The sequence below is a fragment of the Emydura macquarii genome, unplaced genomic scaffold, assembly GCF_026122565.2.
Source record: "Emydura macquarii macquarii isolate MOO-44397 ecotype Brisbane River unplaced genomic scaffold, CSIRO-AGI_Emac_v2 contig_1451, whole genome shotgun sequence".
Lineage (NCBI taxonomy): Eukaryota > Metazoa > Chordata > Testudines > Chelidae > Emydura > Emydura macquarii.
In genome coordinates this window covers 15,834,042-15,858,097 of record NW_027131588.1, presented here as the reverse complement: position 1 = coordinate 15,858,097, position 24,056 = coordinate 15,834,042, and the positions used below count along the sequence as shown (strand labels likewise).

The 24,056-nt window shown below is 45.8% G+C and overlaps 1 protein-coding gene across 1 annotated transcript in view; it reads right to left on the bottom strand.

Moving 5' to 3' along the window:
- Nucleotides 1-23,208, bottom strand: part of SNX30 (sorting nexin family member 30) — a 66,028-nt gene extending 42,820 nt beyond the window's left edge. The window contains exons 1-2 of the mRNA XM_067553244.1: nucleotides 22,892-23,208; nucleotides 3,873-4,067 (exon numbers count right to left, since the gene is read on the bottom strand). Of these exons, the coding sequence (XP_067409345.1) occupies nucleotides 3,873-4,067; nucleotides 22,892-23,059 (363 nt within the window). The 5' untranslated portion in view covers nucleotides 23,060-23,208. The remainder of the gene's footprint in view (nucleotides 1-3,872; nucleotides 4,068-22,891) is intronic.
- Between the last annotated feature and the right edge of the window lie 848 nt (nucleotides 23,209-24,056).

Here is a 24,056-nt window from a genome sequence, read left to right as displayed (position 1 = left end):
GAGCACCTCTACAGGAGGTTCAGAAATAGCAGGTATAGGACAGTACTCTGATCAGAAACCGAGTGCTTCTCAGTCTGCTAGGTTTCTGAGCCCTGCATGGAGCAAAATGAACACAGCTCTCCTGAAAGCTGGCTTTCCCCAACCACCAAATTAAATAAGGTACTTCATGACGTTTGGTATCCTTCCCGCATGCTAAGAGTGAATTTATGTGCCAAAAAGTTTTGTTATGGCACCTGTACCCAGTCTATGTCAAGAGATATAGAACTATGGATAAATGAGGGTTGCCTAGGGCAGCAAACACTTACATATCAGACAACAAGCAATCAATTCCTGTAACTAAAGGCTTCCTACCACTTCTGACAATCCACCTTTTCCTTCCCTCAGTGCTGCTTCACCACTTAACAGTATGCCCAATAAGAACTCCCTCCAGTGAGAGCCTTACCTCAGACAGGCCACTGAAGACTTTGAAAGTTTGATGTTGCTTTGAGAAGGGGCATGATCCCCTTCTGGCGTGAGTCCCATTGACTTTAATGAAGCTCTATCGATTTAAAAACAGCTCAGCTGGCCTGAGGTGCCCACATTTCCTGCTCTATGCATGTGTGACATGCTTAATAGACCGGGGGTAAGAGGGACTTTGGGGAAAAAGAACAGGGCTCAGTCAAAATGGGATCAACCATGAGCCAGATCTAGATACCATATCACCTGAAAGTCTGGAAAGGGGCAGCATGTCCCCCCACTTGCACCCAGCAACCAAGTTAGGTTGGGCTTTTCCCCACCATGCCTCTGAGTCCAGGGCATTTATCTTGCACTGTTCTTCTGTTCCCTTTTGAAGTTACACTTGAACGAGGTATACAGCCAGTCACCCACCCAGGCAAATTCCACAACAGGGCAGATTATGGAGGTAAAGGAAATATATAATTTTGCGAAAATGTAAGGCAAGGAAGAACCTGAGTTACATCTTACGGAAGTGACTTGAAAATATATCGTTACTGCAAAAAGACAGTGATATGCAAGGGTACTGTACAGCGAGTGTCAGGACATAAGATGGATGCTCGGCCTACTGCCATGGTAGCATGCCTATTTTTAATAAGTCACCTATCGCTGCTGATTTTATTGTCCAGGGCACAGTAAGATGCAGCTTACGTTCCAGTTCACACATGCTATCTAATAGACCACTGGGAACATTTTAACCCTTGGTAGATGTAGGCGTCAGTCTTAGGTATAAGCAACCTCAATAAATTGGTTGGAGACGAGGAGAGGAATGTACCAGAGTTTCCAGAAATAAGCAGTTAAACATGTTTTTCATCCATCTATGCCACCTTGGCATCTTCTAACCAGTAAGTTACTAAGATAAATCAGTAAGGTAACACTCCTCTACAGCACATTCTAAATTAATAACAGTCACATGTTAAGCCAGCTTGATTTATTTAGAACAATTCTATTTGCCAAGCTCTCTAGCCTCCAGTGTATCAGCTTCACCACTGAATTCAAATTCCTATAATAAGGACTAGTTTTCTGGTTTTATTTTTCAATACCACTGACTGAACATTTTTAGCGTCTCCAAATACATTTTGCAGTATGAGCGGCACTGGTTGTTCTTGGACGTACTTATCAGAAAGGTGGTTCACAAAGAGTCTATCAATTGGGTGTCATTGTCATTATTTCTTTACAGTGCAAAAAGGCCGGAAAGGTTGCCCATCACCTAGAGAAAGGGATAGGCATGCTGCTTTATTTTGGTTTTTTAAAGCCTCAGAAAAAAGGTCCAGCTTGGATTTGCTTGAGGTCTGAGACTCATTCTTCGACCCCCAAAAACGTGAATTACAATCTTCCACTCTAACTGAAGGCATGAGGATGCTGACTCTTAACAGAAACATTCTGTCTCTACAATCCATTAGGCACTGGAGTTTAAAAAGACTTTTAGCAGAAAGAATCACTTGACCAATCTAAGACATCCCTTCCTCTTAGTTTAGCTTTCAGCCTTGTCTTCTCAGGTTTCAGTCGTTCTCCAGTTTGTCCTCTCCGGAGACGAGGCCTTATATTTTTTAAGATAGAAGCCAAGCAGAAAAAGTTCTCACTGGCCAAAGCTTTCACGTCTTCTTAAATTCACCAAAAAGCAACAAGCAGCATACAAGCCAAGCCACCATCCTTTAATCTGGTGCTGCAAGAAAGGCCTTACAAGTCCTTTGTATGGTGTACACCGCATAAGGAAAGTCTGTACTAACTGGAGAGGGGAAGAAGGTGATTGCAGACAAGGCCACGTGGAATAAAGCATGACTGAAAATCAGATCTGGATTCTATCCCCACAAGCTGCCTATGAGACTTTGGAGCTCACACACATTGTGCTTCATTTCTTTCCACCATCAGTAAAAGTGAAGGTAAATACCCTTCTACTTTCAACTAAATGCCCAAGGCTTTGCGTGCGTCTGAAGTACTTTGAGACCACATAGGTTTGGTGGTTTTGTAGTATATAGCATTTCATTAACTAGCCATTCAGGTAAGCGGAGTTTCTCATTCCTATTAAACAGAACTACCATCAGAGGGATTTCTATCTGAGGAGTTTTATCTTGCTGTTCATCATGGCAGTATGAGTGCGCCTTCAAAGATCAATAGCAATAATCCTAGAGGCTGTTTTATGGACACTGAAAAACCCATTTCCCAAAGTATTGGCTTATTCCTTGCAAGTCTTGCTGTGCACACACAGTACACAACTTTCCACCAAAGCCTCAGGATATTGTTCAGAGAATAACCAATCACGAGACTCGTCAACTGGAAATATTAAGACCAATTCCAATAATTTAGCCTCTCTAGCTGATTTAAGTGATCTATTCCTTCTGTTAGAGAGCCTGATTTATTGGAATTGATTAAGTGATTTCAGTCCTCAGAGTGGTCTCTGGTCACTGGAAGACAGACCAAGGGTACAGGGTCCCCCCTGTGCCTGTCATCTGCCAATACTTTTGATAGGTAAGTGGAGGAGCCTCTCTCTATACCACTGAGAGTTGGATTTAGCTTTGTGGCCCTGAGGAGATCTGTGTGTAAATAAGACATGGCCCTCAACGCAGGGCCATGGTTTCCCCCTCCATACATACAGCCCATACAGTGACTTTGGGAAGCAGACGTCTTCCTTTTGGTGCCATCACTGAAGTACCAAAGACCATGCCAGTGCTGTTGCTGAAAAATTAAGTTCCCCCGAAAGAAAGACCATCCGGGGGGGGGGGGGGGGGGGGGATACAAAAATTCCAGCCATAGTTCTGAATGGATTTAGGTATCTCCATGCCACACAGAGACATCGTACCAATAACTTGGAGAGGGATTGGCTGACTCCCAAAACTTGTCCCACTTGCAGCAGTCTGCCCCACGCTCTCTGAGAAGGTGCTATTCCCATTTTCTTTTACATTCAACTCTGTATTTGGCTCCTCACTAGTTTCAAGAGGCCTTCCATTATACCGCCCCGTGTCCACACTGCAGCCTATAAAATGAGTTATTGGAGCCAGCGCTGATAGGCTTTCTTTCGGAGTGGCAGGTTTCACTTTGCAGCCCATAGTGGGAGATTCCCAAATTTGTGTTAGTGATGACACACAGGAATATTAATCCCCTCTTATCTTTTCCAAATAATGATTAGAATTGGCTCTGACATCGTAAAAAAAAAGTTACCCGTTTTGCATAGTTTCAATAAATAAAACACTTCAATGATTCTGTTGAGAGCAATCACAGCATTGGCTTATTAACCGACCAAAAAAAATGGACAAATTAAGCAGCTACTTCTACACTGGAGTTTGAGACTGGCCTCCTCCCCCAAAAGGAATACAAACCCCAGAAGAAGAGACCCTTAAAAAGGAAAGCACTTGCTAAAACATTAAAAAGTTGCTTGGTACCTTTGTTGTAACCCTGTATGTGATGTAGGTCTCCATTGTACAGACATGTTTTTTGGGATCATCGACGGTGACAAAGAGGTCTCTAGTTTCCCCATCCAAGTCATCATCCAGCTGCAGTCTATTGAGCAATGAGGAGGAGGAGGAGGAGGCTGGGCTCGAAGTATCTACAGGCGTGCCGTTGGGCAGACTGAGGTCCTGGAGAAAGACAAGAAAACCACACACACACACACGCATACTTTACGAGTCAGAAATAGTCCCAGTGCAGCAAAATTTTAGCTGTGAAACAGCCAAGCTGCATGATTGAGAACATCTTTTATGCCCGTCTCTCACGTGGCCGTATATGCCGGGAACCCCCTCCATGATCTGGTCTACTATGCACACTCTCCTTTTCTTTCTTGAAGCCCTTTCTTAAACTACGTGACTTCCAGAAGACCCAACACACCCAAAATCCCAGCCTTTGCCAAGTAGTGTTAACTGGGTGCTCATTTCCTCATTGTTTCTATTTGGTAAGCACCCCCCTAACTAGTGAGGCCACCACCCCATGTCCCCTCATCCCAGTTGTTGGCGGCAGGGGACAGGAGACGGCTTGTTTAAATGTTAACAGCCACACCCTACGGTCACAGCCAGGTGTTCATCTCTTGCACTTGACCTCAGGCCTCAGAATGAGTTGATGACTAGTCCCTATTAATGCACACCTTACTGTGGTTTGCTGTATTGGGTCACCGCAAAAGGTTAATCACAAACTCAAAGGGGGCTTATACCCTAGTCACCTTTTAACTCTAGAGACTGGCATTTAAATCATGCATCAGCGCATATAACAGTTCGGCAGCTGCCACCAAAACCCACCCAGCAGCTTCTGACAGTTCAGCACACCAGCTGGGGAGTGACCATCAACCATACCTGCTGTTCTGTTACTGACAGAGGTTGACAGATAACTGAGCCACTGGGGTCTTTTCCCTACAAAATAAGGGTAAGGATGCAAGAGAGAGTCCAGCCTCTAAAACTGTACATTTTGGAGTCTCATGTATCCTGCCTTCTTTTTGCCCCAGACATTACCACACCTCCAGCTGAAGTTGACAGCTGCAGAGAGGCAGGCCTCACATAGAGGGGGTTAAATGGTTTAGAAAAATTCCAAGCGATAGCAAGTAGCTACACGGCTTCACGCAGCACTCCTGCACTGAAAATCCCAGAGATCAATACTCTGTATACTTCTCCTCTTTGAAAGGCAGGCTACATTTCAATGCCACTAAGAACAGTTATTACTCCCCAGAGACCGCGCAAACCCACATTCAACACAGAAGGATATTTGTTCTGCCATGCCATCAGATAGCTTTTTATTGCCTCAAAACCAATTCATTAAGATTTTCAAAAGTTGGCAAGTTCACAGAACACCTAAGACATACTGTTAGAGCAATCCAAGTTGTGTATTCCATAGGAACATATGACACCAATATATAAAAAAAAACCTACTCCAAGGACTCAAGCTGTTCCTTTGCAGGAGAAAGTCTTTTTACTGTTTGCATGTGAATCCTGCACGCTAAACGTCCTTTAGGGAGAGCAGAGGTTTCCCCCTCCCTTCTGTGCAATGCTTTGTGGAATTATTTGCTTTCATTGGAACAGAATAAAGCATTTTGCACTGAGTTAGTATCTTGGAATCTTCCTTTTTGCTTGGGGCAGGAGGAATGAGATGATATGGGAGGGGAAAAACGTGCAATTCGAGGCGCTATACCTGAAGGGTGATGGCATTAAATAGCTTTCAGAAAAGCACCTCTGCCAACCATAAACTCCTCTAGATATACAGAAGACATTCCGTTCCACTTTGGAATGTCTAACCCAAAAGGAGAGGCATGGAGGCTGGATCAGAGCTGTTTCAGCATTAAAAACCGGAATTAAGACACCCCAAGAGATGGCAGAGACCACTAAATTGGGACCACCACCCCCATGCTCTAGTTAAGCTCTAGATCCAGATTTTCAATAGTGAATAGTGATTTTGGTCCCGACACACCTAAAAAGAGCCTGATTTTCAGAAGACTGAGCACCCTCTTCTTGAAAAATTAGGTCCCTTTAAGTTGTCTCAAAGGGAACACCCAAGAATCATTAGCCACTTTTGAAAAGTTAAGGCATATCGTATTATGAAATGGATTAAGATTGGATGTGACAGTTTAATGTTATTGGCCTACATTACTCATGTGCTAGACATCTTTCTGTATTGGAAGTGACAAATATGGATAGGTTTTCTTTAAATACCAATTTAGCCTAAACAAAAAAAGACAGGAAAGCAAGGACAAGGAAGTTTTCTAGCTTTAAGTGCCACCCCTATTTGTGCTATCCAATGCAGGCATACTTCCTCCCCTGCCTCCCCCTCCCCCCACCTTTGTTCAAAGGCTTTTTCCTCAAGATACTGCAGAATTGCTACCTCCTGCTTTTGCACAAATACTATACTATTATATAAGAACAGCCACACCGGGTCAGACAAAAGGCCCATCTAGTTCAGTATCCTGTCTTCCCACAGTGGCCAATGCCACATACTTCAGAGGGAATGAATATAACAGGTAATCATCAATGGGATCCATCCTGCCAGCCATACCCAACCTCTGGCAAACAGTAATCCCTGCCTATCCTAGCTAATAGCCATTGATCGACCTATCCTCCATGAACTTATCTAGCTCTTTTTTGAACCCCGTTATAGTTTTGGTCTTCACAACATCCTCTGGCAAGGAGTTCCACAGGTTGACTGTGGTGTTGTGTGAAGAAATACTTTCTTTTATTTGTTTTAAACCTGCTGCCTATTACTTTCATTTGGTGATCTCTAGATCTTGTGTTATGAGGATTAAAAAATACTTCCTTATTTGCTTTCTCCATACCAGTCATGATTTTATAGACCTCTATCATATCCCGATTAGTTATCTTTTCTCAAAGCTGAAAAGTCCCAGTTTTATTAATATCTCCTCATATGGAAGCTTTTCCATACCTCTAATCATTTTAATCGCCCCTTTTCTGTACCTTTTCCATATCCAATACATCTTTTTTGAGATGGGGCGACCAGATCTGCACGCAGTACTCAAGATGTGGGCATACCATGGACTTATAAAGAGGCAATATGATATTTTCTGTCTTATTTTCTATCCCTGGCCTAAGGATTCCCAACACTTAGCTTTTTCAACTGCCGCTGCTCCACTTCCCATCTGTGCTCTTCTGGGAGGGAAAGTGGTTAGGACAACACACTTGCATATCTCAGGGGTGAAATCCTGTCACCCTCATAGAAGCTTTGCCATTGGACTTCGATAGGATCAGGATTTCACCCTTTGTCTTTGAATTAAGTAGATGAGCCACAGAGTGGTGCTTTTTTGAGAGAGGCCCTGCAATTTTAAACTATTATTTCCCCCACTCCCCCATTTCCCAGCAGGAAGATACAGCACAGCCACATGATCTCAGGGTTGAGTAAGGGGGATGACCCTTTCCCCACTCTCGGGTCAGCGGAAAGAAAACAAAGAAGCCCAGGGTTGCTAAGCAGAAGCCTTCAGCTCTCCAGATAGGAGATGGCCACTGCCACCAAACTATCAGCTGGTCTGGGACAGGGAGAAGGTCTTACTACATACATGAACCTTATAAATACGACTCCCTGCAGTCACATATTTATAAGGGTCATGTAAGTCCTCTCCCTGAATGCTCTCTGCACTCTCTCTGCAAAGGAACTTTGAGGATGGAAGCAGGAACAATTTAGAGGAACAAGAAATGGAAGAGACTCACTTCACCCGTGAGAAATACCAGACATTCCTTCGTGCTACCCTGCCAGGGACGGCTAACACAAGCCAGAAGTTTGAAATAAGGATAGAGAGAGAAGGGAACAAAAAGACTCACATGTTTCCTTAACTCAGGGCACAACATAGCCACACATTAAAACCAACACACGACTAATTGCTGGGATTTACACTTTTGACTGATCTGGGGAAGGGTAATATCGACAATGCAGAATTAAACTTTGCACTTGTCTCGTGAAGCGGGTAGGTTTTAACACACGGTAAAGTAGCCCTTGAGGAATTCTCCAACAACACAGCTAAGCTTTCAGGCATCCCCAGAGCAGCTTGCTGCAAGTTTTTCCTATATTTCTGGATTTGTAAGATTGCAGTCTAGTCTACACAAGAAAAAGGTTTTGTTTATACCAGTTCCCTGAATGAACTAAACTATACTAGCTTTTCGTTCGGTTGTGTTTGGTTGTTTTTTTTTTTTTTTTTGGGGGGGGGGGGGGGGGAAGAGGTGAGAGGGGTTGGGCCAATTTAACCATGTCCACTTTAGGCCTTTGTCTGGTGAAATGAAGTGTCCAAATAAACCAAGAACAACAAAAAAAAGTCACACCCCATCCCAACATTACTAGGCTGGGAAAAGCTTTATGGAATACCAGGTTTAAGTTTGATCAGTGCCCTTTTTAAATGGATGGCTTTTTGGCTCCCACAGTTCACCCTAAGATTCAAAGTGCTTTGTTGGGGGCGCGGGGGAGGAGAGAAAAGGAACAAGATTTTGTGGTCAACTTTCAGTTATAGTGTGTGTTCTAAATAACTATACGAAATACAAAGAAAAACCTGTGACGATAACCAGAGTACATACCAGTTATCTTTATTTGGAGGGGAAAAAAGAATCCGATCAGATTCAGGAATCCATACCCATCAGGAGAGCACAGCACTGGAAGTCAAACCCCCAGTTCAGTATTTAGGTTATTCAGCCTTCCATTTCCAGTGTGCAGTACTGTCCGTAAGGCGATTTTGCATAAACACAGCAGTATCCAAGGAAAGAATGGAAACACAGATGTGATTTGAGAGGCAGTAATTCTGAGGATCAGTCAGTCAGTCACTTATTTAGTTCTTCAGTTAGCCACCTTGCTCACTTTTCGTGAATTAATGAAAGCCTCTTTTTTTCCATTAGGAGACAGGAGGATTATTAATGAAGCAGCTTTTATGGCTTAAGTCATGCCCTCAGGCTGCCTTATTCCAATTGTTTACAAACACAGGCTATTGTACTCAAAACCAGACCCATCATCTCTCACTCAGCATTGAAAGGTCAACTCCCAGCTCCCACCAGCCTGCATATCCTCAGCCTCCACTTGCTAAATTTTCCAAAAACAAATATCATGCTTTTTTCCCCATGCTGCCCTTCAGTCACACTTAGGAGAAGCTCCCAGTAAACATCCATACAAACCTCAGTCTCCTCCTTTAGGTCTCTTCTTAATCTCCTTTGCAATGAAGCTGACAAAAGAGTCACTACCTATTATGCTGATCAGTGCTGACTCACTGTTTCCTTGTACTCCCTCATCTGCTGTCTCTGGTCTTACACTTGAAAGCTCTTGGGGGCAGTGAGTGTCTTTTTGTTCACGGACACCGTTAGTACAATGCCGAGTACAGCAGGACCTTGGGCCTTCTCGGTGCTACGAGAATATAAATAAATAAGAAGGGCTTTGTTTCAAAGGGGGAACAGGCTGACCAATTGTTTACACTCAGATCTCCCTCATACCACATTCATCTAAGTTTTAAACCCTATCACAACATATGTAAACACCAACAAAACAAAACAAAAGATTTTACAGACCTCTCTCCCTTCACGCCACATTTAGCATTTGCACAAGTAGAATGTGGGATCAGAACTGCTGCTACCCTCCCCACCCCACTCCCGAAAAAGGGCAAGACCAGCAAGAACACACTATTTTATGTACAAATAAAGTCTGGATACTAGCCCAGTAAAGATAGTGGTGTTTTGTTTCGTTTTTAATCTGAAAAGTGCATACTTTATGCTGCAGATCTGGCCCAGTATGGAGATAAGTATAGGCATGCTTGTAGATAGTAATTTAACCTAGAGATTACTTCTCCAAGTACTAGAAGGGAAAGATTTTATCCTACAAAATCTCTGAAGAGATTGTTCTCCTTCCCCACCCCTCTCTCTTCTGCTTGGGCCTACCCTGAAAGACAAGGGCAGTCAGAGAGGAGTCTGATCAGCATAAGTGAACTACGTTTACAGCTACTGGTCCATGCTGTCCAGAAAGACTACATCTACAAGTAACAGAAGAGTCCAACACTGTAAATAATGACAGCATAAGCCCTTTAAGCAATGTCAAAGACTATAGCGAGCACAGCAGTTCTCCAAAATAAAGGAGTGTTTCAGAAGAGTAACAAGACTATTAAGATTTTTTTTTTTTTAACTACTAGGCGAGAGAATGGATGTCCATCCATGAGAGGCAAATACACAAAGTAAAATGTTTCTAGTAACAAGCTTAACACCCTGGCTAAGCTCAGAACTTGATAAGACATTTTTGGTCAAAGGTCCTGGACTCTGGAATAGCCTATTGAAAGAGCAGGCTAAGCCCTACTCCAATATTTTTTCTTAGCAATGATACAAGACTTGTTCTTTTGCAAATACTGCAATGACTGAAGACAAGGAACTACAACCAAATTTGACAAGTTTAGGAAAGCATCAGGGTCCACCGTGAGCATGTCCAATTTCTAGTACTGACCATCAGAAATAAAGATTGGTGCCTTTTTTAAAAAGTTACTTCCCTTCACCGCTTTTTTTGTTCACACTTATCAGCACTATCCTTATGTCCCCAGGAGACACTGCCCTACCTCTTCTGTAGTCACTACTGAGGCAAGATCAGCACAGAAGAGACAAGGTTTAGGAGGCAAGACATCACCACCACCAGTAAGTTCTACCCCAGAGAGTGTCTTCCTCTGAAAGTGCCCTGACTCCCGAGTTTCATACACCAACCCAGAAGGGCCATTAGTTCAGCAGCAACATGTCTCGAGAGCAGCAGTCATGAATAGGTGTGGTTTGAGATACAGCCCGTAACCCACCAGAGGCCTTGAGAGTTTGTGAGCAGGACCTTGGAGCAGCTCTTAAAGTTACTAGGGAGACAGTGTGCTTGGCATTGGTGAACTATCAGTTGAACTGGAATTTCCACACGGCGTTCAGGATTATCCCCAAATAGAGAAGGCTCTAGAAAGGGTCTGGCCTGGTGGAGATGGAAGCAGAAGCACTGTGGCTAAAAACTGCATCCCCAAAAAGGAAGGATTTAATACCTGGGACAACTGAAGAGCCATTCCAATTCCTCTTGTTTATTACCCAGACACCTAGCACTGGTGCACAGGCAATTTTAAAAAAATTTCCTCTCTTCATGTCCTTTGGTTCCTTGATTTTGTTCTCAACATCTCAATTGTGTGTTCAGTGCTCACGTCTGCCCTCTTTTCCCCCTCCCTCCCTTTTTGCTATTATTTTAACCCCCTCCTGATAGCCTGCCTACATTCCCTGAGGAAACTGGTCCCCCTCCTACTGGGGTGGATGGAGGCCATCCAAACTACATGGCTAGATACAGCGCAAGTTTGGATCCCAGGACGTGGGCAGCTCCATCCCAACACGCTGCAGGCGTATGCAGAGGATCAAGAGATTGCTAGCCTTATTATGGTTTCTGTTCATTATTCTTCTGCATTGCATCATTCCTGAGGTTTAGAATTCAGGGAGGCCCCAAGATAGACATTTTAACATGCCTTGTGAAACAGTGAATCTTCCTGTAACACCCGTTGCTGCATTTGAGATGTGACTAAGCACATGCAGACATCCAAGGGCCAACAGCATGCGCTTTTTATTATTGGTCTGTTTTGGTTGCCACATAGCCCAGTAGAAAGTGTTGCAGGAAGCCTATTAGAGCGTGTGTCTTGTGCACTGAAATACAAGTACTAGAGTTTAATGCAGCTTCTAGGACTATTTTCAAAGCAGCTTTTCCGGGATGGATTAGTTTGCTTCATGGGTTTTCATCTTCCTCTTAAGATAACAGTGGCGAGACCGTTGGACAAGTATTTTCTGCCAAGGACATTTTTTAGCTACAGTGACAGACTTTTCTAGTTCAATTGCATGTGGAACCCAAGTACAATATGGCTCTGAGCTTCTGTCTTGCTATGCAAGCAAGGTTGTAAGGGGGATCAAATGCAGCACCAGGCCAAAGAGTCATACGATAAGCAAGATACATTAGTACAAATCTATTTCTTTCTTCTTCTCTTCCCTGCCCACCCTCAAACATATCCATCAGCTTTCCAGCTATATCACCACCTCTATTCCTTCCCATGGCATGTTTTATTTCATACAATACTGCCTTGAAGATAAATGTAGTTCAAATTACAGTATCAGAGGAAACATAGGTATGTTTCCTAGCAGTTATCTATTAGATTAGGGACTGGCGAGGGTTAATATACTTTATCAAGACATGAGGTTTTAGGAGAGAGGGTGTCCAAGGCTGTGGGCACAAAGAAGTGCAACATTACTCACGTTTATTACCTTCGTGCCCAGAAGCTAACTGAGAATAGGGCCTTATTGTGCTAGGTACAAGAGACAATCCCTGCCTCAAAGAGCTTGCAATTTAACTAGACTGGGGGGGCGGGGAGATAGAAACAAACAGCCAGTCAGCACAGTGGTTTCTGTTTAAGACAATTCCTTGCCACAGCGTGCTCCAGGACCGCTTGAGGAGAAAGTTTTAGAAAGTGACTAAGGCCACGACGACACTACAGAGACTACAGCAGCACAGCAACAGAGCTGTAGCTATGCCAGCATAATCCTGTTGCGTAGAGGCAGCCTACAGCACATCACACTGAGTCTCAATAACTAATTCACAAGAAAGAGTTGTAAGTAAACTGAAGCTTGGTCACTTACCAGTGTCCTCAGACCAGTGTTTTGGACCCTATGGAAGAAGGCTAGAGGGCTTTTTAATGCAAGAACATATCTTCCTGAATGAAACACGCAGAGTGGAAGATTGTAAACAGGTGCTAAGACCTGAAGAAGCTGACTGAAAATGACAGCACACAGGACAACACTAAAGACAGTGGGCCAAGAGTCAAGCAAGCTGTGGCTTTAATCCCACCAGTATGTCCTTCAATATTCAGAGTGAGGCACCACTAACTGTTAGTAAGAGCATGTGTCTGGGTCTCATTGCAAGATGGGGTTGGGCTTCTTTTCTGTCCTCCCTGGGAATGAGGACTAGTCTATTCATTGCCATAAATGCATCTACTCACCGGCCCAAGGATTCCCCTTTTTACATCTAGTCTGCTCTTTGGAGGAGCAAAGTCTTATGTACATTCTCAAAGCCTCCTTGCCTTGGGTTTGGTCAGATCCATTCTTCGGGTATGTCTGCTCTGAAAACACTACAGCAGCACAGCTGTACCGCTGTATCACTTCAGTGTAGATACTCCCTACACCAGGGGGGTCTCAAACTTTTTCTGCTGGGATCCCCTTTGAAAATACTTTGGGCAGTGATGACCCCCCTTTCCTCCCCGCACGCCCTGCTACCTTTGCCAGCATGCAAGGGGGCTGACAGCTCAGGACCCCCCTCCCCCCCAATAACCTCACAACCCCGAGGGGCCATGAACCCCCAGTTTGAGAACCCCTGCCCTACACTGATGGAAGCATCTACACCAAAGGTTAGGACAGCATAGCTATATCTCCCAGGGATGTGGATTTGTCTCACCCACGAGCAACGAAGTTAAGACGACCTAATTTTCTAGTGTAGCCCATGCTTAAAGTGACACACAGATTCATTAAGATTCCACCATTGTTTTAATAGATGCTGCCAGGCACAAGTCACAGAAGCCATCCTTGACATACATGTGAGAAAGCAGCCTGATGGTCACGGGTTTATTTTTCATGTGAATTTCACACATGCAGCCCACATGCCGATCCAGGCATTAGTGACCTTTTGTGGTCCGTGCGTAGGATTTGGAAGCAGAAGCTGCTGGAGACAATTATGCTTTCCGCACCCAGCATGGATCCGCTCACCAGAACGGTTACTCTGTCAATAAATCCTTCACACAACTGAAGGACGTGGCACTGCAAACGCAGGCTCATTGAGCTAGTTACAACCCACATCAGGTTACGAGTGGCCAGATTCCTCGCTTACTTACGCTGGGTCTTGATTACCATAAGGGCCCAGAAGTGCTGCTAGTGGCTAGTTCGTTGAGAATTACTGCTTTTAAGAGCTGGAAAAGCAACTAGTTCTCTGCTGAGTCTTTGCAGGATGTATGTGCTTGGGGAAGGGAGAAGTGAAGGAGAATCCATCTTTTCCTATAGGCTCTTTACTCTTCCTCACCACTTTTGCTGGGGTCACCCTCTCCCTACTTCAGCCCCAACTTAAATCAAGTCCCTTCCTCTCAATCTTTCTGCCATCTGGCGTCTCTCCATCACAGCCCAGAGCATGGTCCACATCCACAGCACAGGCCTATTCTCCTAGCAGAGCAGCTCACTTCCTCAATGCCAGTCAGTGACGTTTTAAAACTATCCTCAACCCCCGCCAGTTCTTCATATATAAACCCTCCACTCCCACCCAGCTAAAGCTTGCAGCATCTGCCTATCAAATCAGGCAGATTAGGTAAACATGCTTTGTTGGGTGCAAGACGTGCCAAAAAAAAGTCAACCATACTGCATGGAAGGATGGTCCAGTGGTTAGGGCACTTGGCTAGGACTTGGGGGACCTGAGTTCAGTTCTCTGCTCCACCAGAGAATCCTTCCTGTGTCACTTTTGGTAAATCTCTGTGGCTCTCTTCCCCCATCTGTAAAACGGGATAACAATGCTGTTGCCCTACTTCAGGGGGATGTTATAAGGTTAACTACACTAACGGTGGGGAGGTGCTCGATTATTCTGATCTTTAGAGACTTTACGTATTCATAGGAAGACAGCCCTAACGCTGACCAGAGAAACATGAATATGGTCTGACAATCTAGCTAGCCTTGCTGTAGTCTTAAAAAAAAAAAAAAATTAAAAAAAAAAAAACCCACACACACAAACAGATGCTGTACGAAGAGCCTGAAAAATTCCTTCCAACCACTAAATAGCCGTGTAATATTTAAGGATGTGAGTTTATCCACAATGTTTAACAGCAAAATGTTTCCAGGATTAAAATTTTTAAGACCCAGTTGGGAAGCAAATTCTAAATAATGCCTTTTTTTTTTTTTTTTTTTAAATAAACACAAAACAAAAAACACAGATCAGGTTTTTTATGTACATATTTTCCATAATCTTCCATTTTATATACATATTTTCCATAATCTTTTCCATATCATCACCTCCAATCTTCATGAGTTTGTTATGCAACAGTTATCTGACAGTAAAACCAAGCTCCTAAAAACATACAAACCCCATCTTAAGTCTGCTGACATATGATCTGCACAGCCTCCAGTTTTTAGATAACTGACAGCTGTTTCTACACCTAATTTTTAAAGACAACTATGTATGTGTGAAGAGAGAAACAGTGATTCCGTAAGACAAACCATTTCTGCTCATATATGGAATGTGGATAAGGCAAAGTTTGAAGAATTACTCAGAAGAACCTACAATCTTTCTATCTCTGGTAAAGAGTATATATGGACCAAAAAGTCCAAAGCAAGCTTCAAATGCAAAAAAATAGTGCAAAAGAGAAATCTTGAGCCAATGCAGGGATTGAGAATGAAAGAGTCATCTACACAAAGTGATCTTACCTACGGCATAGTGGGTGGAATCTGAGGCAACCACCTGGGGCAAGGTCGCAGCACTCAAGGAGTGAAATAACTAGGACCCAGATCAGGGTATCAGCAGCAGAAATGGCGAAAGAAGGAAGAGACTGCCGAAGTTATCTAAGAAATACTGTCTGGATTTACTAGCAGTCTGGTTGTGGGGGAAGAATGCTAGAAGTGTTGAAAGTGATGCTAAGGTTTGAGTCCCACTCTATTTCAGTCAGAGGATGGAGGAAAATAAGGGCTTTTCAAAACAAAAGTCACAATAGTTTCTACCGTTCTCTTAACTTGATCCTCTATACAAAAAGTGATCATTTGGAGAGCAGATTTTTGGTTCTGAGATGCACTTTTTTTTAATATAGTTCTGACTACAGCAGCTGAGATTATTTATGTCAAAGACAGATCAGTCATGGAAATAAGAGGTTTTGAAGTTTCATCTAGTGAGATCCAGCATAACACCAGAAAGCCACTAAATATTGGACTGTTTTTCTATGAACTGTTGTCAGCATTCTGAGGCATTTTTTAAAATGAAAAACTGCTTCACTACAACCATAGTTAAGAGCTTTGACACTGCCAGAATAGCTTGTAACTCATTTCTGTTCATATATAGTGGTTTCTGGATCTCATCCATGCCAACACTTGCACGCTAGGAGAGCGGGAAGCCCTAAAATGTCGCTACGGCTGCATAATCCATCAATTTCTGGGTGGAGGTCAGCATCAGACTGCCTTTATCTTTGAAAGCAAATATCAATACAATGCGGGCTCCTGTAAAGTATTTAGTGGACTGAGAGGTAATTCAACAAGACAAGTAATCCTCTTAAGCCCTTAGACCACAGAAGATGGAAACCTTTTCTTCCCAACCCATAGAAGACTAACCCCAGTAACATTAGTTCAGTCTCTTCTGCTGCTGTATGTGACGTGTCCTAGCGGGAGTAGCTTAAATGAAGGTTTACTAGAATTTCTACCCCTCGTGGTGGGATTTTCAGTAAATCACTACTCATTGGCCTAACTCCTTTCCCATTGATGTCAATGAGAGTTTTACGATTCACTTAAATGGGAAGAGTTAAGCCAGAGTCATGTGATTTTTTGAAAGTCTCACCCTAAAGCTGCTCTTCAGGTGGGAGGGTGGACAGTACAAGTGTTCGGGGACAACAAGGAAAGTCAGTAAGCAGTGGAGGAGGAATTCCATAAAGATGGGGCAGAAACCAACAGACCCAAGAAGGGAGAGACCTCTGAGGAGAGTCTAAAGCAGACAGCTCACTTTTAAGGATGGAGACTATATTGCACCTACCCTACCCGCAACCTGCTAAACCAGTTAACAGCAACCATTCGACTGGGAGCAGAGCCATGAGGTTTCAGAAAGTGCCCCTCATTTGGAGTCTGCAAGTGTGTTGTGGGACAAAGCCTGGGAGACAAATGAAAGCACTGCAAAACAGTGTGCAAGTTTATACTCTTTTGCATTAGAACATGGACCAGGCCATCACTTTGGGGGTGCCTTATAAATGCATATGCACAAGGGGGGGCAGTAAGAGTTGTGGATGGTGTCTGCCCCTTAACTGACATTTTGGCATTTTTAAAGCCTGCATCTGTGATGAATCTGGGGATTTTCTTTAACACTTATGAGCTGTATATTGCTCTGTACTTATCGTGGCATTACCACCCATTGCAGGGGGAGAAATAATTCATTTGTTCCCTAGGACATGGGAGATCAGGCTATGTATTTGAGACATATACCCAATACAGCTGTCTGGGATGGAATCAACACCTTTGAATGGAAGACCCTGCAGCGACATTGGGAACCAACCTCGATGACCAAAAATCCACACCTCACTGCAGAGGGAGCTGAACATGTGAATACAGCATGGCTATGTTCAGAGAACAAAAAGACAAGAAGTGTCAGGTGGCTGTGTTAAGAGATGGGAGAGGTGGCAGAGGCACTTTGGGCTAAGGGACGTATTGGTGAGTGCACTGAAGTCACTGGGAAGGAAAGGCATCACATATTTTACAAGTCTGTTCGAGAATTCTTAAAGAAAATGCTGGATGAATGACAAAAGCTTTGTGGTGCCCATTTTTAAACATAAAGGAGATAACACTGTGTGATAATTATCACCCAATTAAGCCGACGTCATAGGCTATGAAAGTATGGAAGATGATTACTGAAAAGCATCTGCATGGAACGCTCAGTATGGATTTATGCCAACAAAGAAGTACAAACGATGCCATATTTATTATAAGACCATAAGTATGTTCACATAGGGTCAGACCAATGATCCATCTAGCCCAGTACCCTGTCTTTCAACAGTGGCCAGGGTCAGATGTTTCAGAGTGAATGAACAGAACAGGGCAATGATCAAGTGATCCACCCCCTGTCATCCAGTCCCAGTTTCTTGCAGTCAGAATCCTCTAAGAATCCTTATGGAGAAGTTCAGAGAAGAGAGACAGCAGCTGGGTATGGTCTTTTGAGACTTGGAGAGGGCATACAATTGTGTACCGTGAGAATTCAAATGGGAGTTTGTGACGGAGAGGTGTGCCCAAAGAAGAGGTCTGTCTTACCCAGCATGTGTGTGATGGAGCAACTACCAAATCAAAGCCAAAAATAGAGTTTCCAGTAAACACTGGCCTGTGTCAGGGTTAGCACTGAGCCCTTTTCTATTTCCAGTTGTCACGGATGTGGTAAGTGAGAATATACGAAGAGAGACATCTTGGAATATGCTGTTTGCTGATGTCATGTGTGCGGAAGACTGCAAGACCCTGTAAGCCAACTTTGAACAGTGGCAACACAATGCAGGCAGGACTTGAAGTAAGTATTAATAAGACTGAGACTTTAATAACTGGGAGAGGACCACCTACCCTAAAGGATATTAATATAAGCAGAGCGATTAAGAGAGTGAAAGAATTTACATGCCTAACATCAATGGTTGCTGACAATGGTGCCCAGCATTATATCAAAGCTGCTTGGGGCAAACAGAGGAAGCTGACCCCAATTCTCTAGGATAGAAAGATGCCAATAAAGTTAAAAGTAAAGTGTATAAAACTGTAATTTGTCCCATCCTAATGTACAGAACAGAGATTTGGCCAGCCACAAGAAAAGAAACCTGGGGATGGTCAAATGGCTGGATGCTCCATGATAAGGAAATGAAATGAAGCTGTGAAGGGCTTAACGGGGGTTGTCCCCCATTGAAGACCATTTGCGGAAAGCTAGGCTGCACTGATATGAATATGTCCTGCAGAGACCCCAGAGTTATATTGGTAGGATGGCGCTTGCAATGATCGTGGATGGAAGACAACCCAGTGGGAGGCCAAAGTCTCAGTATGTGGGACCAGATATCAGCAGATTTTCGAGAGACCAGCTGGGATGACAGTCAGGCGTACAATCGTGAGTTTTGGGAAAAGGCTACAGAAGTCACCGAGCCCAAATAGGGAAGTGGCAAGAAAGAAGAAAAGAAATGGCAAGTTTATAAGTCTGAATGTAGATACCAGACTAGCCACCCTTGATTACCTTGTTTTTTATTGCATTTGTAGCCCATTTCATCTCGAGCCCAGAGCCCCACAGGGCCAGCATCCCAGGCTGGGTCACCTGCTCCTAAATCCAGCCCTGTGTGGAGCACTCTAAAGTGTTACACTCTGACAGCCCCATGTAGACTCTACACTCCAGACCCCACTTAAAATCCCTGCAGCTTGCCTCCTATCAGATCTCAGTGGTGCAGTCCACACACGTGCCATAGGGGCAGTAGAGAAGAACTGCCCGAGGCTGCTACTCAACACAAATCACAAGCACAGATGTGTTCACGATTCATATTTAATGACGAGTGCTTTTGCATACTTTGGTGGGCATGGTACCCCAGCACCCTCCGTACATGAGCTAACACTGACTGACTCTCCAGAAACTGGCCTATTAAAAGAATTCACTAGAATCTTATCTGGCAGAAGCAGAGGTCCTTATGCCGCTCTACTAGAGAGAGGAAAGGAGAAGAGCTTTGGGGAAATAAAGGCAATGATCAGAGTTCCGCCTGCTTCCAGGGAACAGAACTAGGTCTGTCTTTACTCGTTAAGACAGCATTTCGGAGTGTGGGAGGCACACACCCTCTGGGCTGGAGCACAAAACAGAGGCAATGCAAGTTTTCCCCTGTACTGTCCATCCAACATGACAGGGTTGGAGGGGGTGTTCAGCTTTCAAAGAGTTTAGGAAGTGTTGCTTTAAGGAATAAAGATCCTAAACAGGTGCATAATCCAACGTGTCAGGTTGGCTCAATAGTTATCCTATCGCTCTACTAAACAGGCATCAGGATTTCAGGGCTTTTCTGGTTGATGTGGAGGAGACAATCAAGGCTAAACTCAGTCCTGACATAAGCCCACTGACTGAATGGAGCTGTGTCTACTTACAGCAGGGAGAATTTGGACCCAGATCTCAAACTATACACAGCAGAGTATTATACCCCTTCATTCCTGGCAAATGCATTTTGCAGGGGTGGGGGGAGCAAAGAGCAAACAAGTGTAGCTTCTTTGCAAAGATGGAAGTTAGAGGGGCAGCTGAAAGAGCTACGAGCCTAGCCCAGAATGGCACCAGAGTTCAGCCGCACTTGCATCCGCTTACCCGAATACTGAAAGCCACATAAACATGATTATTTTTTCAGGCCAGTGAATTAACCTTTTAAGAGATGAATGAATCACAGCCAAAGATTAAGACAAGCAGGCCAGTGGGCCAGCTAGCAAGTATTAAATGGAATCTATTGAATAGTCTAGGGAATGGACATTAGCAGTTTAAACTTTACTGCCATAAGATTAGAGACAGAGATGCTGCTTATTTAGCACCTATGATCTTTCAAATGGATGGAAGTAGAGTTTGAGAGATTTTCCTGCCAGTCCTGGGAGCATTAAACAGAGGAAGGAGAGATTATGGACAGCAAGGCAGAAAATCCTGAAGAGTGGCTCTTGGACTCATTGCCTTCTGGATGTTACCGCCAAATCCTTCTCCAGATACCAGAGTGCTGGGGCAGGTCAGCTCTTTTCTCATGTCTGGACCTACTGGGTTTTTAGACTCAGGGAGTCCCTTTCTATCTGAGGGGTTGTACCAAAGAGACTGTCTGCAGGTAGAGAGCTAATGGAGTCTGCTGTTCTCCACTGCTTCATTGTCAGAATCTTTTACTCAGAGAAACTCTGAATAACGCCAAAAGCTGCGGAGGGGTATAAGGCCAATTACTATTAGCATCTATTCCCCTGGCACGCACACAGCATTTTCAGTGGCTAGCCGGCTCATCCCCACCCTACAAAAATGACTTCAGCAGCACAGGTGGATTCACCTGCACGGCTTCCTATGTGCATGTTGAGCAGGTCCCTCTCATCCTCTCCCCATCCCCAAAAAATGATCAGGGTGGGGAAAATGACCTGGCTCTCAGCTGCTGCCTAAAAAGAGATATTGTACCAGCTTGCACTGCAGAGCTTAAGCTTTCATTTAAGGAGCGAGTTTAAGACCCTGCTTACATTAGGGAAATTCACACCAGTGTAATTACATTTCAGAGCAGGACTTAGCAGGGTAAGCTGTACTCCTGCAGCACACTGAGCTCACACCACTGTAGTTACTTTAATGCAAATGTCCTTGGCGGAGACGAGGCTGGAGCCTCCAACCCTTATGGATGCAAAGACACCACATTAGTTCACAACCTGAAGGTAAACCAAGGCAATAATCTCCACTGTAGTCTGCTGACAACCCACTATGCAGCTCTGAGGTGCGAGCTGCCCCATGTCATCTCAAAGGGGTGCCAACTCTGAAACCTAATGTTGGTAACTTATGTGTCCACTTTTGCCTGCTGATCAAGTCACAGAAGAGACACCACACAGAGTCGTCAGCTCAGGTAGGCGAGTCCTTTCTCCTCTAGGCAGGACACCAGCCCCCTCACAGACAGGGAACAGTGGGCCAGGGATAAGGGGGAGGCCCCATCTGCCAGACAGCACTTGTATGCGGACAGAGGGCCTCTGCCACCCCAATGAGAAGCATGGCTATGGTGTGGTGGCAGGGCAGGGCAAAAAGGGGCATGTGTGGGGCCCCAGATCACTAGAGCCCTACAAATCCACGGATAACTGTGGACTGGATACAACTACAGCTCACAGCCTTTGAGATTGCTTTCCCACCTTCAAGACCACAGGGCAGCCCTGGCCACCGATTAGCTGTTTGGGAGCCACTGGGCTACCAATCCTTTGATCAGTGGCCAAACAGCCAATCAGTGGGCCATGGGTGGAGGGTGGAGGGGCTGGTCACCAAACAGCTGATTGGCAGCCTGAGTGGTGCAGATGGGAATAGAGATAAAGTAGGGAGTGCAGACTGCAGGTCATTTTTGTATCCACACAAGGCTCTACAGATCACTTCAGTCTTGCTCTGCGGAGAGCACCACCCACGTGGATTTAGACAAAGCTAGTGGCATCCACAAAGTTTCCAGAACAAAGGATGGCAGATTTGTAACTGTGGACACCCATCCTGCGCAAGTCAATGAGAGTGGAGGATGCCATTCAGAGCTCAGGAGGCCTGCAACACCTCGCAGGATCAGGCCCTATATCTGCCTGTTGACTGAATGAAATCTAGTTTGAGAAAGCTTCAAGCCAGCACCACGAGGCTGTATCCACTATCCACCCTGACAAGATTTCTTTATTCAAGGGCAATTAACAAAAATACCCACATTCAAGAAGACATACCTAATCACTGCCGGAATGAGCAACACAGACATAATGCTGGGCTCCATAATAATACAATATAATATAATAATAATGCCCTTACTACCTAGGAAAACAATAAATGCTGCTTCAAGCTCCCTAGAGAGAAGAGCCAGTCCCAAGGTATTTAGAAAGGTAGCACTTTCCAAGACAAGCCAGCCTCCTGCAGCATGCACCGGCACACACACCCGAAAGGGAAGGGGTGTAGAGACAGTGCAGCCTGCCTTTATATTATGACTGTAAACAGGGGAAGTGTCAGTGAAAGCCTCGGCATCAGATTCAAAGGGGGTAAGGGCAAGCAATAATAGTAGCAGCCATACCGGGCTTTCCCCAGGGGGCTGCGGGCTACACCTTGAGCGGCAGGGACACAGGCACCAGCCAGCCCTGGCAACAAAGGCCTCGCACGAACCTCCAGAGCAGGGAGAACCTCCTGCCCGCCGAGGAAGCCAAGGAGAGGAGGAGGGAGGATGCGCTGGGATCTAGCGCGCTGCTGAGTTCTGTCCGACCCTACCCCCGCACCGAACCGAACCGAACCGAACCAGCCGGGGGGCCGCGCGTGGGGGCGCGCAGCACCCACGGGAAAGCGGAGCAGCGCGGGGCTCCCGCGGATGTGTCAACAGCATCGCGGCTGGGTGGGCGGGCGGAGAGCGGCGCTGGGCTCCTTCCCACGCAGGGCGAGGGAGGAAGGAGGCACAAGGGACGCGGCCGGCAGGAAAACAAGCCCCGCGCCCCCCCATTCATGCCGCCTCCTCCCCAGATCCCCCTCTGCGCCCCACACCCCGCCCGGCCGTCCCGTCCCGTACCTTATCGGCGAAGCTGCGAGGCAGCAGCAGGTCCGGACTGGGGGTGAGCTCGGCGGCCGCCTCCTCGCTGCTGGAGGCGGCCAGCGGGTGCGGCATGTCCCGCAGCGCCCGGGGCCCGGAGGAAGGCAGAGCCCGGGGGGTGCCCAACCCGCCGCCCCCGGCCGACATGGCTGCGCTCGGCGGCGGTAGGCGGCTAAGGACCCCGAGCCCAGGCAGCCGCTGGCGGCCCGAAGCAGAGGCCGCCCCCGCCCGGCCGCCTCCCGAGGCGCCGCGCCGCCTCTTCCCCGCCCGACCGCCGCCGCCGCTTGGGGAGCAAGGAGCGGAGCGGAGCGGGCTGCGCAGCGCAGCGGCGGGGCGGACGCGGAACCCGATACAATGTATCCGCCGGCGCGCGCGGCAGCGACTCCCGGGGCGGGGGGAGGAGCGAGCTCGCCCAGGACAAGCTCCGCCTCCTCCGGCTGGGGGGGTGGGGGGAGGCTGCCCCGCCCTGCCCGGCCCGCCCGAGGCTGGGGGCGTGAGCGCCGGCCCAGCCTGCCCGAGGGTCTCCGGTAGGGGGCGCACCTGGGTGGGGAGGTGCTGCACCTTCCGAGGTTAGCCCCCCCGGGCTTGTCCCACAAAGGCTGCGGTGCTCAGTGTTAGCACCATTTTCTGGGCGTGGCGATGCCCGGGTACCTAGGTGGGAAGCACCTGGCCTAGGTTAGCTTCGATTTCGGATTAAATGCCAGCAATGTGCTGGGTGCTGTGCAGGACCTAATCCCAGGACCAGGTAAAACTCTTTGGGAGAGGGACTAACTTTTGCTCTTTCTTTGTACAGAGCCTAGCACAATGGGTTATCATGCCTGGTTAGGTGTTGCTGCAATATAAATAATAACGATAAAAGCAAACAAGCCTTTTTTTGAATCCAGTCTTTGCCGTCTGTCTGGTTAAGGCCCCAGTCTTGCAAAAAAATTGCACAGGGGCTTAATTTGGGACGACTCACATGCTTGAAGTTGTCTTTGCAGGACTGGAGCCCGTGTCAGGACCATTATGCACTTAAGTATTTTCAAAATTTCAGTGACACTACTCACAGTGAATAACCTTAAGCATGTGTCTAAATCTTTGCAAGGGGAATCTGAATTGAATTGTAAAAGACACTATAAAGCTAAAAATCATATATTTAACAAAT